General features: G+C 39.1%; 1 protein-coding gene across 1 annotated transcript; it reads left to right on the top strand.

Moving 5' to 3' along the window:
- The first annotated feature begins 7,483 nt into the window (after nt 1–7,483).
- On the top strand, nt 7,484–8,407 carry LOC122066678 (polygalacturonase-1 non-catalytic subunit beta-like). Its single transcript, XM_042630526.1, has one exon. The coding sequence runs from the start codon at nt 7,484–7,486 to the stop codon at nt 8,405–8,407; it is 924 nt and encodes a 307-aa protein (XP_042486460.1).
- The last annotated feature ends 7,809 nt before the right edge of the window (nt 8,408–16,216 follow it).

Below are 16,216 nucleotides of genomic sequence, written 5' to 3'. Positions count from 1 at the left end.
TATCACTTCAGTGCCCAAGCTCAGCAGCCTTTGGATGGGAATAAGGCATACGTGGATTCATCTGAGCCCTTTATTCTATAACTCTATACTCCTCTTTATTACAATCAAGCCCCCTACCTTCATATATTTCAATGCTTAAAGACCCTAGCAACTCAGACCTTTAAAATCTCAAAATTACACAAAACGCCCTGAAATTTGAAAATTAAATAGGGAAAATCCACCCAACACCGAGAGCAGTCTGTTGATTTTTTTGTTCGGATTTTCAGACCAACTTCACGAAAAAACATGTAATTTTTTTATACAATATCCGATTGAGATGAAACAAAGTGCGTTGGAACCGCGACTAGACGCTCTACAACTTTTCAGAAGACTCGATCATCTGAATCAACAATGTAAAATGATCAAAATTTCCCTAGACATTTCTAATGACGCATCTTCCTCATACGGAATCAGAATGTGATGAAATTAAAACTGTGAGAAGATCTGATTTTTGTTGTATCGTTACATGGAGAACACTTCTTTTACAAAATTCATCTTCAATACCGAAGTTGCCCTCGACTACCACAAATATCGTAACTTCTTCATACGGTATCGAAATGCCATGAAATCAAATGCATTGGACTAGATAAATTACAATATTTTTTTTTTATAGAGAAACGGTCTTCCAAAAATGTCATTTTCATTGCAAAAAATTCTCCCAAGTGTAAATAGGTCAATTTTGTCAGTTTTGACCCAGAAACCCACACCACCTATCATAGATGAATCAAACCACTCCATGCACACAATGTGGCTATGTTTTCTCATCGGTGACACTAAACGCTACCATATCATCATTTTCAACCACATCATCATTGCCACGTGGTCAGGTTGCCATTAAGGACAACTATAAAACAACAAATATTAGTGTAAAGAAGCATATAATGAGTATTCCTACATCCCTCTCTAGGTTTGGATTTTTTATCGGGAAGAGATTTTGGGTTTTGATTATTTATTTATTTTTAAAATAAAAAATATTTTTAAATTAATAATATAAAATACGAAGAAAATATGCGTTTAATTTGGCAGCCCTTAATAAACATGTATTTTTTGTATATGATGTTTTATAGGTAAAAAAAAAAAAAAAGGATTCGACAATTAAACGTTCGAACACGACATACTACGCGTATTACTAACTATGATCCAATATCAACACTTAAAACCCTAGACAATATTGTGTCAGAGAATATTTTCCTAGAGATGTGGGGGAAACAAAAATGTAGGTTGCACCATGGTAGAGTGAGACGAATGGGGATGAATGGACGATGCCATGGATATGTGACTGTCACCAGTTGATTGGGTCTGCACATGTATGGCGTGGCCCACCCATGTACAGGAGGTCTATGGATAAGGCGGTTAAGAGATGTAAATAAAGCCCTTCTATGTAAATAGGTATGGATTCATAAACACACTGATTCAGCCCTAAGTAGACTCATCAAGGCTAGATTTGTGAGTAAAAATGGTGAATTAAAAAAGGGGTATAAATCCTCTTTGATTTGGCCTGGTCTTAGGAGGATGTGGAATTTCACTTTAAGCAAAGAAAGATGGATTATGGGAAATGGGGCTTCCAAAAGTTGTTGGAAAAATAGGTGGATTGGGGACAATTCAATTGAAGAGCTGTCTTCTCTGGATCCACATTATGTCAGCTCTTCCATGTTGAAGGTAACTGATTTTATTCACAATCATGATTGGGTTTTTCCCGAGGTGTCCTTTTTATTTCTTAGGAATATTTTTTCTTATGCATCTAAGATTAATATTCCAAGAGAGGCAATAGAAGTAAGTGTATTTGGAGTCTTCCCACTTCTGGGGAGTTTAGTACGAAATCAACTTGGAAGGATATTTGCCGAAGGAATCCTAAAGTCCCATGGTGTGTTCTTGTCTGCATTAATTGCTTAACTCCTCATCAATCTACTTTTGGGTGGATGTTATTTCATGAGAAACTGACCACAAATGATATTATCTGCAGCAAAGGAATCCCTTTAGCCTGAAGGTGTATATTATGTGAAGCGGCCTCTGAATCCCAAGCCCACATCTTCCTGAGTTGTAGAGTCTCATTGATAATCTGGAAGAAGTTCCTTGACTGTTTTGGATTGCAATGGAAAAACCACTCCTCTTTAACTGAGCTGATGTCTTGGTGGAAGAAGAAGAAAATAATTTTGTCTGTGAAGGATCCATGGACAACTGGTCTTGTGCTGGTTGCTGATTCTATTTGGAGAGAAAGAAACCAAAAAAGACATGATGGTAAAGGCAGGACCCCAAATCTGATTTTTGCAAATATTCTTAGGAACCTAAGGGAGGCTAGCCTCAACCTAAAGGGTATAGTTCAGACTTCTTCAGATTTGATATGTTGCAGGAAGTTGGGCATTCAAGCTATTCCTATCAATGCCAATTAAATTCTGAAAGTTTACTGGTGTAAACGTATGAGATACTAGATGAAGCTAAATGTGGATGGTAGCTCCAAGGGGAATCCTGGGAGAGCAGGGGCAGGAGAAGTTCTTCGAGATTACTAGGGAAAGGTGGTATTTTCATTCAAACATTATCTGGGAATTTAGACAAATTACTTTGCAGATTTCAGAAGTCTACTAGATGGTGTTCGCTATGCAATGTCTCAGGAAGTGGCAAACTTGTGGGTAGAATCTAACTCTGTAGCAGTTGTTATAGTTGTTCTCTCCAAATCTATTCATTGGTTTGCTCTTCAAGACTGATTAGCTTTGCCACATTATCTCTCCTCAGTTTCTTCAATAACTCACTGCTATAGGGAAGCTAACCTAGTGGCAGATTATCTTGCCAATAATGCTGCAAAAAATTGGAGATTCAGGAATCGTGGAGGCGTTCCCATCTCATGTAAATGAAGAAATTATGTTTCATGCATTATCTAAGCCTAGATTTAGATTCTGCAGATAGTTTTGGATCCCTGCTGATGGCAATGCCGAAGGTGGGGGTCCTTCATTACTAAGTGGTTCCTCGATGTATTTTCTTCATTTTTCTTTTCATTAATACAATTCTAACCTTTAGCAAAAAAAAAAAAGGGGACACTGACCAAGAATTGTGTCCTCTACAACAGGGGCCACACCTCTCGACCGAAACAGGGGTTCGAGTAGAGGTATAATTCCTCAACATAGTAGGCTCAATGTAGATTTTTATTTCACATGTTGTAGTGTATATAATAGTGTAACAATAATTTAGCCACACATGCAGTATAGGATTAATTAGGGGAGAATATTCATTAAGTACTTAGTAGAAAGACTAGTCTAAATGGGTAGAATGGATGCCTAACATTTCGCAATTCCATAACCTAACACTTACTCTCTTTTCTGGAGTCTAGACCAAACCTATATTCAGGCCCTTTTCATATGGATCGGGCCCATCCATTGGGTCCTAGTCCCTAAATATAGGTGGAAACTCCAAATCTTATGTTTCTCAATTCCCAATATTTATCAATCACCATTAATATTCTTTCTTAGAATCAAACCCTAAGGGAAAAGCATATATGCTCAAGCGTGAGCCTCTGTGAAATAGACCCCACGTGTCTCTGAGAAGGGATGATGCGGTGAGGGGCCCGTAGGCATGCCCAAAAGAGGGCCGAGGATCCCAAACCCTGGCCGTTACCCTCACACACTTCTGATCAAGCCCATGCGATAATGACATCCTTGTGACAAACTTTAATTATTCTAATTGACTCATGATAAATGCTAAAATCAGGATTTTCCAACCCATTTTGGCATATTTCAAAGACATCGGTATTATTTTGCGCAACTACAAAATCTGTGGGAACAACATCTTTCCGATATGTCTCAACATGTTTTAGCAGCGTATAAGTAATTCTGGGAGAAATAAGGACTTTCCAACTCATCTCAGCATTTTTGAAAGACATCGGCACTTTAGTGCAACTGTGGAAATATGTGGAAATGTCTTTTCGACCTGTCTCAACACTTTTGAGCAGCCTATGAGGAATTTTGGGTGAAATTGAGAGTTTTCCACCCGTCTCGGCATATTTCAAAGACATGGTAATTCTTTGCGTAACTACAAAAATCTGTGAAAATGGCATATTTCCAATATATCTCAACACTTTTGAACAGTATGTAAGGAGTTTAACCAATTTAAAAATTAATTTATTAACTTTGTTTGTGCCATTATTGGATTTTTATTTTTTATTTTATTTATATTATATTTATTTGAATCAAATGTGGGGGAAATTCTCTTTTTCTTTACCAAATGCGCGTCAAATCCGAGGGGTGGGCATGCTCACATCTCAAGTTATGATGCGAAGCTTTGCCTCTTTGTCTCCACTTTTTTAAAATTTCATCAAAGTTTTTCCAGTTTTTGAATTTTCAACCAAACGCCTCAAACTTTTGAAAACTTCAATCAGACCCTTCCAACTTTTGAAGTTATAATTAGGCTCTTTCAACTTTTGAAATTGCAATTAAGCTCTTCCTACTTTTGAAAGTATTTTCACTAGTAATCTAAACAAACATGACTTCTCATAAACGCAATCGGCCAAGGAAATGTGGTCCTAGGTGATTAGAGGCAACTTGAGGTGAAGGCTTCATAGTTTCTTGGGTACCATTCTGAAGGATGCCAGATGCAACATATGCAACAACACATGTGAGCAATGGTACAAGGTAAGTTAATTATTTTACTTATCTCTTTATTTAAAAATGTCCATTTAGATCTCTTTATATCAGTCCAAAGATGTTTTAAGTCCAATATGTCCTATGTAGGAATTATCCAATATATGGGTCATGGCTATTTTTATTTTCTGAAAATTTCTTTTCATTTTGAATTTTGGGTGTCATTATGTAACAATGATAACATTAGTTGAAGTATTTGGCATAGAAAAGAGATCAGAAGGGACTATTGCAACATATTAGTCACAGGTTCAAAATCTGGAAATAGCCTCTTCTGCGAATCAGGGGGTAAGGCTGCGTACAACTTGCCCCTCTCAGACCCTGCATTAGCGGGAGCTTCGTGCATTGGGTTGCTCTTTAGTAAAAGAGATCAGAAGGAGAAAAATAATTTTTTTCTTCATGCTTTTTTATAAAACTTTGGAAAAATATTTGTTCTACAATGCAATATTAAGACAGTTAATTAGAAGTATCTATCATGTGGCAAATTGGATAGACCTGAAATCTTTTGGACAAGTATTACCCAAGATCCCTTGCTCATAATTCAAGTATTAGCCAAAATGGACTTTGCTAAGAGGCAAAATAAATCTTTGAATGTCTAGTGTAAAATGCAAATTTTTTTTTTTAAAAAAATAAATGGAGAGCCAGAGATACTATGAAATATGCTTGAACTGATAATAAAATTTGACAATTGGCCAGCTCTAGACAGTTTTCTAAATATCCGGCCGTATGGTTGAATTGCCACATCAGTCTTTTATACGGAAAAACTCGTACCAGTCTATTGATACCCTCTAGAGTCTAACAGTTAAAATTTTTTTCCAAAAATCTTCAAAAACATAAAATTTCTTGTCGCTGAAAGTGACATATTTTAATTTATCTAATGCCCATATTTCATTGAATAATATATGAGTTATCTTTTCAATGCCTATATTGCTCTTAGAAATTATTGCCATGATTAAATTTATGAGTTTTCGCTCCACTCAAGTTTTTCCTTTTATGGTCATGCATTCTGACCCCAAAGTCTCCAAATTGTTTCCCAGAGCGGCAGCTTCAAAATTTTCCCTAGGTTCAACCACATGGGAGGTTATTCTGACCTAATAAATGTATGACTTAGCTTGTACATAAAAAATATCTTCTTAATTTGATGAAACTTTAGGACCAACTTTTTGATTAATGTGTTTTTATTTCAGAAAATTCCTAATATCCAAATTTTGGTAAGTTAGGAATGTCAAACAAACTAACTGATCCATAACCTTTTTGGGAAGTCCCCTACTTACTGTATGGTAGTTTGTGTTAGGCTTTTGCTTGCTTTGTTTTTTTTTCTTTAATATGAAGTCCACATCCTCTACAGCGAGCGGTGAGGTGCGGTGAGTATCAGACAACTGAGAGTATTTTCACACACACCCCAAGGGGCTCCCAGTCACCCGATGCGCACTGCACCGGTGCAACAACTGTAAACAATTTGCACACTTAATATGTGCTAAGGAGATTGGTCAGACCAACAGGAACAAGTCGATTGACTTCCCTAAGATTGTCTTATGTCATATATTATTATTTTAGTGGGTGTGATTATAAAAGTGAATTTAATTTGGTTGCTATCTCTTACCTTCTTGGCAACTCTTTTGAAAAGTAAATATTATTTCTTTGGTGCATGGGGGATCCTTTGGTTGAAATAAAAATGTGAATTTTAACAGAGTTAAAGTTGGACAAAGAGTTGAGATTCCTTGGGGAAGGGTAAGGCCATTACTGACATTCTATATTTTTGATAGAATTGATTAGATTTTCTTTGTGTATTGTGAGGCCTACCTGCCAGAAAATTTTATTAAAAAGGTTATCCAAAATAAGTGCAAGACCAATGGTTTTCCATGTGGGAAAAAAAATCCGTTCAGTTGTATAAGACCCTATTACCCAATAAAGCATTCTACACTCCCCCCACCCACACACAAAAAAAAAAATAATAATAATAATAAATAAATAAAAAAATAAAAGGTCAAATTAAATTTACCTTGATTTTTTGAAAAGTGATTGAAAAAATGAGGTTAGTAAAAATTAGATTGCGATTAGGGTGTTTTTTTGGGGGTGGGGTGGGGTGGGGGGAGAGAAGTACTTTAAATCCTTAGCAATACCTGCATCAAATTACCTCCCCTTTTATTTTTTTTTATTTTTTTATTTTTTTAAGTGTAGGGAGCTCTTGCCATTGTAGAGGTGGACAATACTAAGGGTTGGGTTCACAATTTTTGGTTATGTAAACAATTAATGACTAAATTTCTTGAAGCTTTTCTTTCACAATGATGGTTGAGCTTTACATGCAGAAGTAGCCTGATAAGAATAGAAAACAAGAAATTCAGGTTTAAGAGAATGACCCATAAATAAATGGTGATTTGGGTATTACAAATTTGGGGGCTAAAGGGAAATTGGAAGTTTGATTTTACAATTGTCGTAAAAGAGATATTTTTACTTTTTCCCTGAGAAATTGGGAAGTTACATAATATATTAAGCCAATAAGGGACTGACAAAACTACCTTATTATTTTTTATTTGGTGGCACTACAAAAGTTGAGTTTTTCATCTGTATAAATTCAAACAATCCTCCATCTGACCATGCAACAAACCCAACTCCTACTAGCAAAGGCATAAACCTAAATCATTTTATTCTCTGTTTCACTTCCACCATGATGCATCTCATTCTGTTGCTTGGACATCTGATAATAGTATCACACTTTAGAGTAAGAAAATTGATGTTTTTTGTTTATTCATTCATTTCATTATGGTAATTGCTTGTTCCTATTTTATCTTTCTTATTTGGTCCTTATTTATTCCCCCATGATATTGCAGAGTTCTAAAGCTGAAAATTCCTTGTCATTGTATTGGGAAGAGCATATTGGTCTTCCACACCCTCCACATTGGTTAGTTGCAAAGACTTCTCCATTAAGCCCCCATCAAATGGCAATGTTTATGAAACTTATGGAAGAAAATGAATTGACATTCCACCTACCTTCATTTTGTAAGCAGGCTAATGTTGCTTGTTCTACAAATGTGTTGGTGAAGAAGACAACAAACAATAGAATCCTGCGACCAATAGCTAAATGGATTTCTAACAAACTAAAATATTCACTTCCAAATGAAACACCCCTTTCGGTTGCCAGCCAAGGGGGATTGCCATATTTCTGGGAGTCAATAGTGAAAGAGAGAGGTCTCATGCCTGTCCCTGATCTAAGGGATCCAATGTCATTTAAGTCCTTCATCCCACGATCTCTGGCATTAAAAATTCCATTTTCCTTTGCTCAAATCGAGGAATTGAAGAAGCTTTTTGGCGTAGTAGATGAATCAAACATGGATGAGTATATTCAAGACACCCTCAAAATATGTGAGAAATGCTCCATTCTAGAAAATCAGTGCTTCTGTTCAACTCACGGTGAGGATCTCATTGATTTTATTGTCAAAAAATTAGGGAACCGTTTACGCATATTTGGCACTGAGAGTGTCGAAGGATCTTATGAGAATGTCACAATTGGAGCTGTAAAACTCATCCATGGAAACCTCACCAAACCACCAGCCTTATGTGATAGTCAACCATTCCCATTTCAAGTCTATTATTGCCATGTTTTACGGAAAGTTAAAGTATATGCCGTTGAAATGCATACTCGGATAAAAGTGAATCATGCTATCATGGCATGCCATTATGATACATTAGTTGGAATAGAAACCATATTGCTTTTCAGTTGTTGGGCTTTGTGCCAGGGCTAGTTGAAGTCTGTCATTGGATAAATGAGAACAGAGTGGCCTGGACAAAAGCTTTTAGTTTAGCCGTGTTTGAACATATGATTATATTCCAATTCCCTTGTTTCTGTGAGAATTTACTACTTTTTCTATTTAAAGGATAAATAATGTTTTTTAAGTTCGAGATAGAAGAAAGATTCCATGGTGCCTTCGTCAAAAGTGGCTTCTCCTCAGGAGATACTTGGATGGTATTCAATGGAAAGTTAGACACTGTTTCAAAGAAATTAATTCAGTTGCAAATGGCTTGGCCAAACATGTAGTGACTCAAAGGTTCTCTATGGTTTGGGATATTCAGCCAAATTTTGTTTTAAATGACATAGAGTGGGATGCAACGGGTAAACTGAGATTTTGACTTACCTAATTTTGTGCCTATATCTTGGCTCCCTCCTCTGCTGATGGCAATGCCGAAGGTGGAGTAGGGGGTTGAGTATGGTCTCTATACTGTATATTTTAATGGCTCCTTGTATGACTTCGGCCTTTCTATTTCTTCATAATTAATTCATTCCTTGTTGACCTTAAGCAAAAAAAAAAAAAAAAGAGTTCAATAAATAAAACTTTGGCCCAAACCCGGGATTCAACCTCACTGCTGGTGATCAAAATGACAGATGACACAACATTTAGGTATATAAATTTTCTAAGCATTAAATACAATATTTACACAAAACTATATAATTACGTATTAGAGTAACAGGATCTCCCCCCGTGCAACTTGGTTACAAAACCCAATTCCCAAACTCCACATGATTTACCATTATACGACTGGGCAATAATAGTTGTGGCCGGTACTTCTACCCTCGATCACTTAGGCACTGGATCCAACGACATTCAGCCAAGCCTTAACCCACCCAAAGTACAATTGTCTTATACTGACTAGGGACTGGCATTCCATACTCAACCTAACTAGGTATGGTCGTCCTAAACATGCCGACTTGATACCAAGGACCTTTGTTAGCTCCTTTAGAGAATGCTCATCTCCATCAACCATGTGTCTCGTCCCAAGATTCATCTCCCTCGTCCAAGTGTTATCTGGATCCACTACTCGGTCATGAGATAACAACACTCATAACCATTTCCAAACTCATCCAAGGTTAACAAACCTAACCATGGTTAGGTTGGCAGTTTCCAGATCTGGGAATAACCATGGTCAGGTTAATTATGAGATCGGCCACCTCAGCTTAGACAGTGATCGGTCTACCAATGGCTTGCGAGTCCACATTATTGAGGAAAACGAGTTGTGATCCAATAGGTAGAGTCATCACTCACTATATAAAGGGGAGTTAGCAAAATTCAGGGTAAGACACTTAGAACACTCATCGCTCCACCTGTTTTCCTTCTCTTAACATTGGAAATTTGGAATACTAACTTAGGAATCAGAGCCTCCTCTCAGAGTCTCCTTTTGGGCTAGTTTACCATATGTGGTTTGTAGGTCCTTACTGAGTGGGAAACTACAACAACAGTGGTGTTGTCTATGGGAACGGGATGAAAATTCATCCGAGTGTATCTGACTAGTAGAGATAAGGAAGGCAACTAAAACATACTCGAAGAAGGCCACGCATCACCTCGATCCACCACTACGAATCAACCGCTAAGAGATCAGAGAAGAGGTTGACTAGGATCCAATAGTGGAGAATGAGGTACACTCGTAAGAAAGTCCTTGGTCGGGACTTCACCCTGCACCACCACAAGGAATAACGGCAGAGCAGTTCAATCCGTTGCAGTTCAAGCTACCTAGGCATGGTAAATTTTCCATTACTCCCCCAGAGGTCAGGCCTAAGATGAAGCTTCACAAGTCCACACACCGACAGCTAGAGCTACTAGAAGCAGAGATAAATTGAAGGTTAAAAGAGTTGTAGGAGAAGGTGGACCATGCCCTAAGCGTCGGCGAAGAGCCAAAGGAGATGAGCGTGTTTTGGTGAAACACCATTGTCCGATGAGATCATGCGAACACTGCTCCTAGCATCGTTCAAGGTGCCTACCTTTCAGCCATATAACGAGAACAAAGACGGCCTTCTGATCTATTATCCTAGTACAAGGGGGTTTCAGAGGTGAGCGTGTTCCCAGCATCCCTCTATGGACAAGCGACAACATGGCTTGGGCCAGGTTCAATACGCATCTTCAAGCAGTTTAGCAAGAAATTCTTAAAAAAAATTTATGGATAGCTGAAAGCATCATAAGACCTTAGCGAACTGGATGGCCTTGAAGCAGTGGCTAGGGGAAAGCCTCTAACACTTTGTGCATTGGTTCAACCTAGAAAAATTAGAGATCAAGGATTTAGACCCTAAAGTAGAGCTCCTGGCCCTGCACAATGGTATCCAGGATGAGAGATTGAAGTTTAGTTTTCCCTCTTTAGAATAGCACCCAAGACCCTATCCGAGTTACGAGGAAATATTTACAAGTACATCAATTCTGAGGAGATCATGGCTGACCACAAAAGCTCCGTTGTGGCTGGTGACAATAGAAGAAGTGGACTGGAGGACGAGAAAGGCCGCAAGGGTAAGTACAAATATATGCCCCCGGTTTGATGATCACACTGATTGTCGAAGGGAGTACAAGGACTACATACCACTCACCCAACGTAGATCACAAATCCTTATGCAAATTAGTGGAGACGATAGAGATCAGTTGGTAAGTCCTAAGACGATGAGAACGCCCGCAGAGATGAGAGATCGGTGAAAATATTACCACTACCATCGGGACCATAGTCATACTACCGATCACTATTGGGAGCTCCAAAATGCGATCGAAGACCTCATAAAGAAGGGCTACTTAAATAGATTTTTCATGAGGCATCCAACCAACACCACAGTAACCAAAGCCGAGCATAGCGCCCCATAGCATACCAAGATAAAGGCGATTGTGGTACGTACCAACCAAATAACCAACGAAGAGCCCAACCAGATTTTCTTATTGTAGACGCCCCATCAGCATACAATACTATAGTAGGCCGTCCAAGACTAAATGGCCTCAAGGTAATAGTTTCCACTTACCACTTGAAGATATTCCCAACCGAGCACGGAGTGGATGAATGTCGGAGAGACCAAGAAGATTCAAGAAAGTGCTATGTCAATACCTTGAAGGGAAAGGACAAGACAATGGAGACGGTCACGGTGGAAGTAGATGACTATATGGAAGAGGACGGAATAGGACAAGGAGAGCCCGCAAAAGATCCGGTCGTAGTAAGCCTTTTCAAAGGAGATGACACTACACAAGTCATGATCGGCGCATCATTAGAAGACCAAGAAAAGGTTAGGATGGTGAAATTCCTCCAGAAGAGTACCAATTTGTTCACCTGGTCGGCCATTGACATGACGAGCATCAATAGGGAAGTTATAAAGAACAAGGTGAATATAGATTCGTTGTGCTGACCAACCAAGTAGAAGAGAATAACATTCGCCTTTGATAGACAACGGCCTATTGAGGAAGAGGTGGAAAAGCTGCTAAGAGCCAGGTTTATTAGAGAAATATTATATGCAGAATGGGTAGCAAATGTGGTAAAAGGCTAGTGGTAAATGACGAAGGTGTGTCGATTTCACCGACCTCAACAAGGTATGTCCAAGGATGACTACCCACTACCTTAGATATATTTGCATATAGATGCTACTCCTGGCCACGACTTGATGAGCTTCATAGATGCTTACTCCGAGTATAAATAGATTAAGATGAGTAAAGCTAACGAAGGACTTTACTATTATGAAGTCATGCCCTTTGGGTTGAAGAATGTGGGCATATACCAGAGGCTAGTAAACCACATTGTTGAACTCTTGATTGGAAGGAGCATGGAGGTACATATAGATGACTTGCTTGTCAAAAGCAAGAAGGCAATAGATCACGTCACTAACCTATAAGAGTCCTTTGAAGGGCTACGAAAATACAACATGAATTTGAACCCAAGTAAATATGTATTCGGCGTACACTCTGGAAAATGTTTTGGGGGTTTATAGTGCTCCAGAGAGGAATAGAAGAAAACCTCAACAAGATAAGAGCACTACCAAAAATGGCCGAGCCAAGGACGGTGAAAGAAGTACAAAGGCTAATAAGAAGACTAGTAACTCTGGGCCGGTTTATATGAAGGGATCAAAATCCTCTGTTTTCCCATCCATGTTTTTCCTTGTTTTGCTACTTGCAGAACGCGACACATGGACAATAAGGAGACCAACGGTCAAGATTGGTTGAGGATTATTACATCTCTGGACCAGACCAACTTCCCATATGAAGTGCAGGGGAGACCAACTTCCACTTTACTTGGCCATCTCTGTCGTCGTGGTAAATGCTATCTTGTTGAAGGAAGAACAACGACAACAAAAGCCAATATACTATGTGAGCAAAGTTCTCCTATATGCAGAAGCGTGCTATACCAAAGTTGAGAAAATGGCTTATATATTAGTGGTAGTTGCCCGAAAGTTGTGCCCCTACTTCTAGTCGAACAACGTGGTCGTCCTTATGATCAGCCCTTGAGAAAGATCTTCTTAGGTACAAATACCTCTAGTAGATGGCCGATTGGGCAGTGGAGTTGGGCGAGTTCAAAATCACCTTCCAACCAAGAACAACCATCAAAGCCTAGACCCTAGAAGTTTTGTGGTGGAATGCACAATGGGAGAGGTGGTCGAAGCTGCCAAGGACGACCACGACAAACAAACACAAAGAGCCTGTGTCTCGTTTATAGATAGTCGTCTAATGCAACTAGAAGTGGAGAAGGAATGATATTGATAAGCCTAGAAGGCTTCCATATACAATGTGCCCTGAGGTTATCATTCAAAGCATCCAACAACGAGGCAGGATATGAGGCACTTCTAGCCAGAAGTCATTGGAGGTCAGTAAGTTGCACGTATACATTGATTCCCAACTAGTGGTCCATTAGTTACTGGGGCAGTGTGAAGCCAAAGAGCAGCGAATGGTGGAGTATTTAAAGAAGTTTAAGGAGTTATACACATTTGAATTATTCAAGATACAATTGGTCCCTTGATTAGAAAACGCATCCACATATGCATTGTCTAAGATGGAGACTTCAATATACCCTAATATTGTTCAACCAATTTTTATTGAAATCTTGAGTCAAGCTTGGAGACAATTCGAGTAGCTGAGGGGGTCATGAAATTGGACGCTGAACAGAGGTGGATGAATCCAAGATTGGATTATTTGAAGGAAGGAGCACTACCTGAAGAGTTGACAGAAGAACGGATGGCCAGAAATTGGGCAACCAGATTTATCGTCATGAATGATGGTTCCTTATACAAGAGATCATTCAATAGCCTGCTCCTCAAATTCCTGAACCCCCAAGACACCCAATATGCATTAAAAGAAGTCCATGAAGTTATATGTCGTCAAAACCTTGAAGGTCGGGCATTGGCACACAAAATCCTTCGACAAGGATTCTATTGGCCAAGAATAGGCAAGGAGGCTATCAAGTATGTAGAAAGGTATACCAATTGCCAATACTTCGCGCCAGTGCCGTGATAGGTGGCAACCCAACTTCACTCCTTGGCCAGCCCACTCCCATTCGTTATGTGGGGAATGGACATTCTGAGACTATTATTACTAGCATCTAGACAGCATAAGTTTGTGGTCGTCACCGTAGACTACTTCACAAAGTGGGTTAAAGCTGAACATTTGGCAGTTATCACTGAGAAGAACATGTCGGCCTTCTTCAAGTTTTCGTTCATACTCAGATTCGTGATACCTAGGATCCTGATTACCGAAAATGGCATAGACGATTTAAAGGGGAGATGGGTAGAAGAGCTACCAAGCATACTCTAGGCTCATAGAACAATAGAGAGGACAGTGATAGGAGAACTGCCCATACAATTATCTCGACACAAAAGCCATAAGCTCGGTAGAGATTGGGATGACTTCCCATAGGGTTGGAGTATACAACAGGCAAACAAATAATCAAGGACTAGAAAACAACCTCGATCTCTTAGATGAGGCAATAGATGAAGCCCAAATGAAGATGGTAGCCTACCAGAGCAAGGCATCCCACTACTAGAACTTGACAGTGAAGGAACGAATATTCTAACCTGGTAATCTAGTTCTGCGCCGAGCAGAGCTTTCAAACCATAAGAATCAGGGGAAGTTGTCACCAAATTGGGAAGTGCCATATTGTGTCATCAAAGTAGTCAGGCCAGGCACATATCACCTGGAGGCGATGGAAGGGAAGAAGATGGAGAAAGCATGGAATTCAAAAAATTTAAGGAAGTTTTATCAATAAAAATAGTCCTTCCATCCCAGGTAAAGAATTCCAATCATTGTTATTAGTAGAACTCTTTCTTTTTTCAAAAAAAAAAACTAATGAGAATTTTCCCAATTTCATCAATGTTTTAGTCTTATCTAACGAAATAAATGAAAGGAGGAGTTTTTGCCAGTTTCCATTCTATTGAAATCCTTATGGAGTACATCCCTTTGAACGACCCCCACCACACAAAGCACAAATTCTTGAACAACGCTAAGTCCCATAGCCACAACCTAACTCCTCCGAGGGAGACTAGTTCTACGTTTCCAGCGCACAACCCTACTCCCTCAAGAGAGGTTATATTGCATAGGCACAACCTTACCCCTCCAAAAGAGGTTACGCCACCAGGGCACAACCCTACTCCTTCAATGGAGGATAATTCGCAAGAGCATATCTATGTTCTTCCAAGAAAGGCCACATCGCCGAAAGCAAAAGCACAACCAGAAGAAGGTGAAGTCCCTAGTATGCAGCTCCTCTCCAAAGGAAGGATAATCGTTGAATCTACCACAGAGTATAAAAATTAACACACAGTGTAGTATAGAGAAAATACCAGAAGCGTATTCATCTTTTCAACCATAATACTTAGAAACAAAGGTTTAGGAGCAGTTCAACTAGAAGAAGTGTTAAGGGATGTAGCCTCGCTCGAAGGAGGAATGATCTTGCTTGGAGGAGGTACTATTGGCTAAGTCACTTCACAACTACCTGAGGGAAATCTTTGGAAGGAGTTATGGCTACGGGCCCATCCTTACTATGGTCAGTTCCTTTATGAGGGATCACCGCTTCAGAAGGTAAAACAACCTTGGCAACCTTAGTCTACTCAACCCCTCTAGACAAAACAATAGATAAAATAACATCGGGTTGAGGCTACAACATGTTGGTCGAGTTTCAACTCCTTGATTTTATACCACTCCTTACATATTGAAATTGAAATATGGATGAAACTTCACCACCTTTCTCGTAAGAAATTGACCAAGCAAATATCATTCAGCCCCTACCTAAGCCTTTTCCTTATGGAAATATTTAGTGCCCTTATACTTCCCCATTGCGTTAAGGACTTCGCATTCATCTGTGGCAATGGTCCTCTTCACCCTCTTTTGAAGTCTAGCATTTTCATTCTTCGAAATCAACAACTGCTTCTTTATGGTAACAATATTATTTGTCCCCTTAAGAAGCTCAACCTTATTTGCTTTTAACTCTTCCTCCACATCTAGGCCTTCATCATTGCCACAATAGAAGAATTCTTGACCTACTTTCAGGGTGGGAGAGAGAGTGACATATTTGTTGGTCTTGGCAAGGACTTGAACATCAGAAGCATTCTCATCCTCCTTTAGTTTCTCAACCTCTCCCTTTACCTTTCTGATCTCCTCTTCAACCTTCCTGATCCTTTCTTATAATTTTTACCTATATGGTATTGCTCGGCTTGAATGATCCTCACCAAGCACAAATTGCACCTATTTGAAAAGAGGAAATTACCTGTCGATCAAGGGAGGCAAGAAATTAGAACCATTACAACATACAGAAAAAATAAATAACTCACCTTAACCATCTAC

This window comes from Macadamia integrifolia, unplaced genomic scaffold, assembly GCF_013358625.1.
Source record: "Macadamia integrifolia cultivar HAES 741 unplaced genomic scaffold, SCU_Mint_v3 scaffold2521, whole genome shotgun sequence".
NCBI lineage: Eukaryota > Viridiplantae > Streptophyta > Magnoliopsida > Proteales > Proteaceae > Macadamia > Macadamia integrifolia.
The sequence above is the reverse complement of the archived record's forward strand: the minus strand, read 5'-3'. Positions and strand labels throughout refer to the sequence as shown.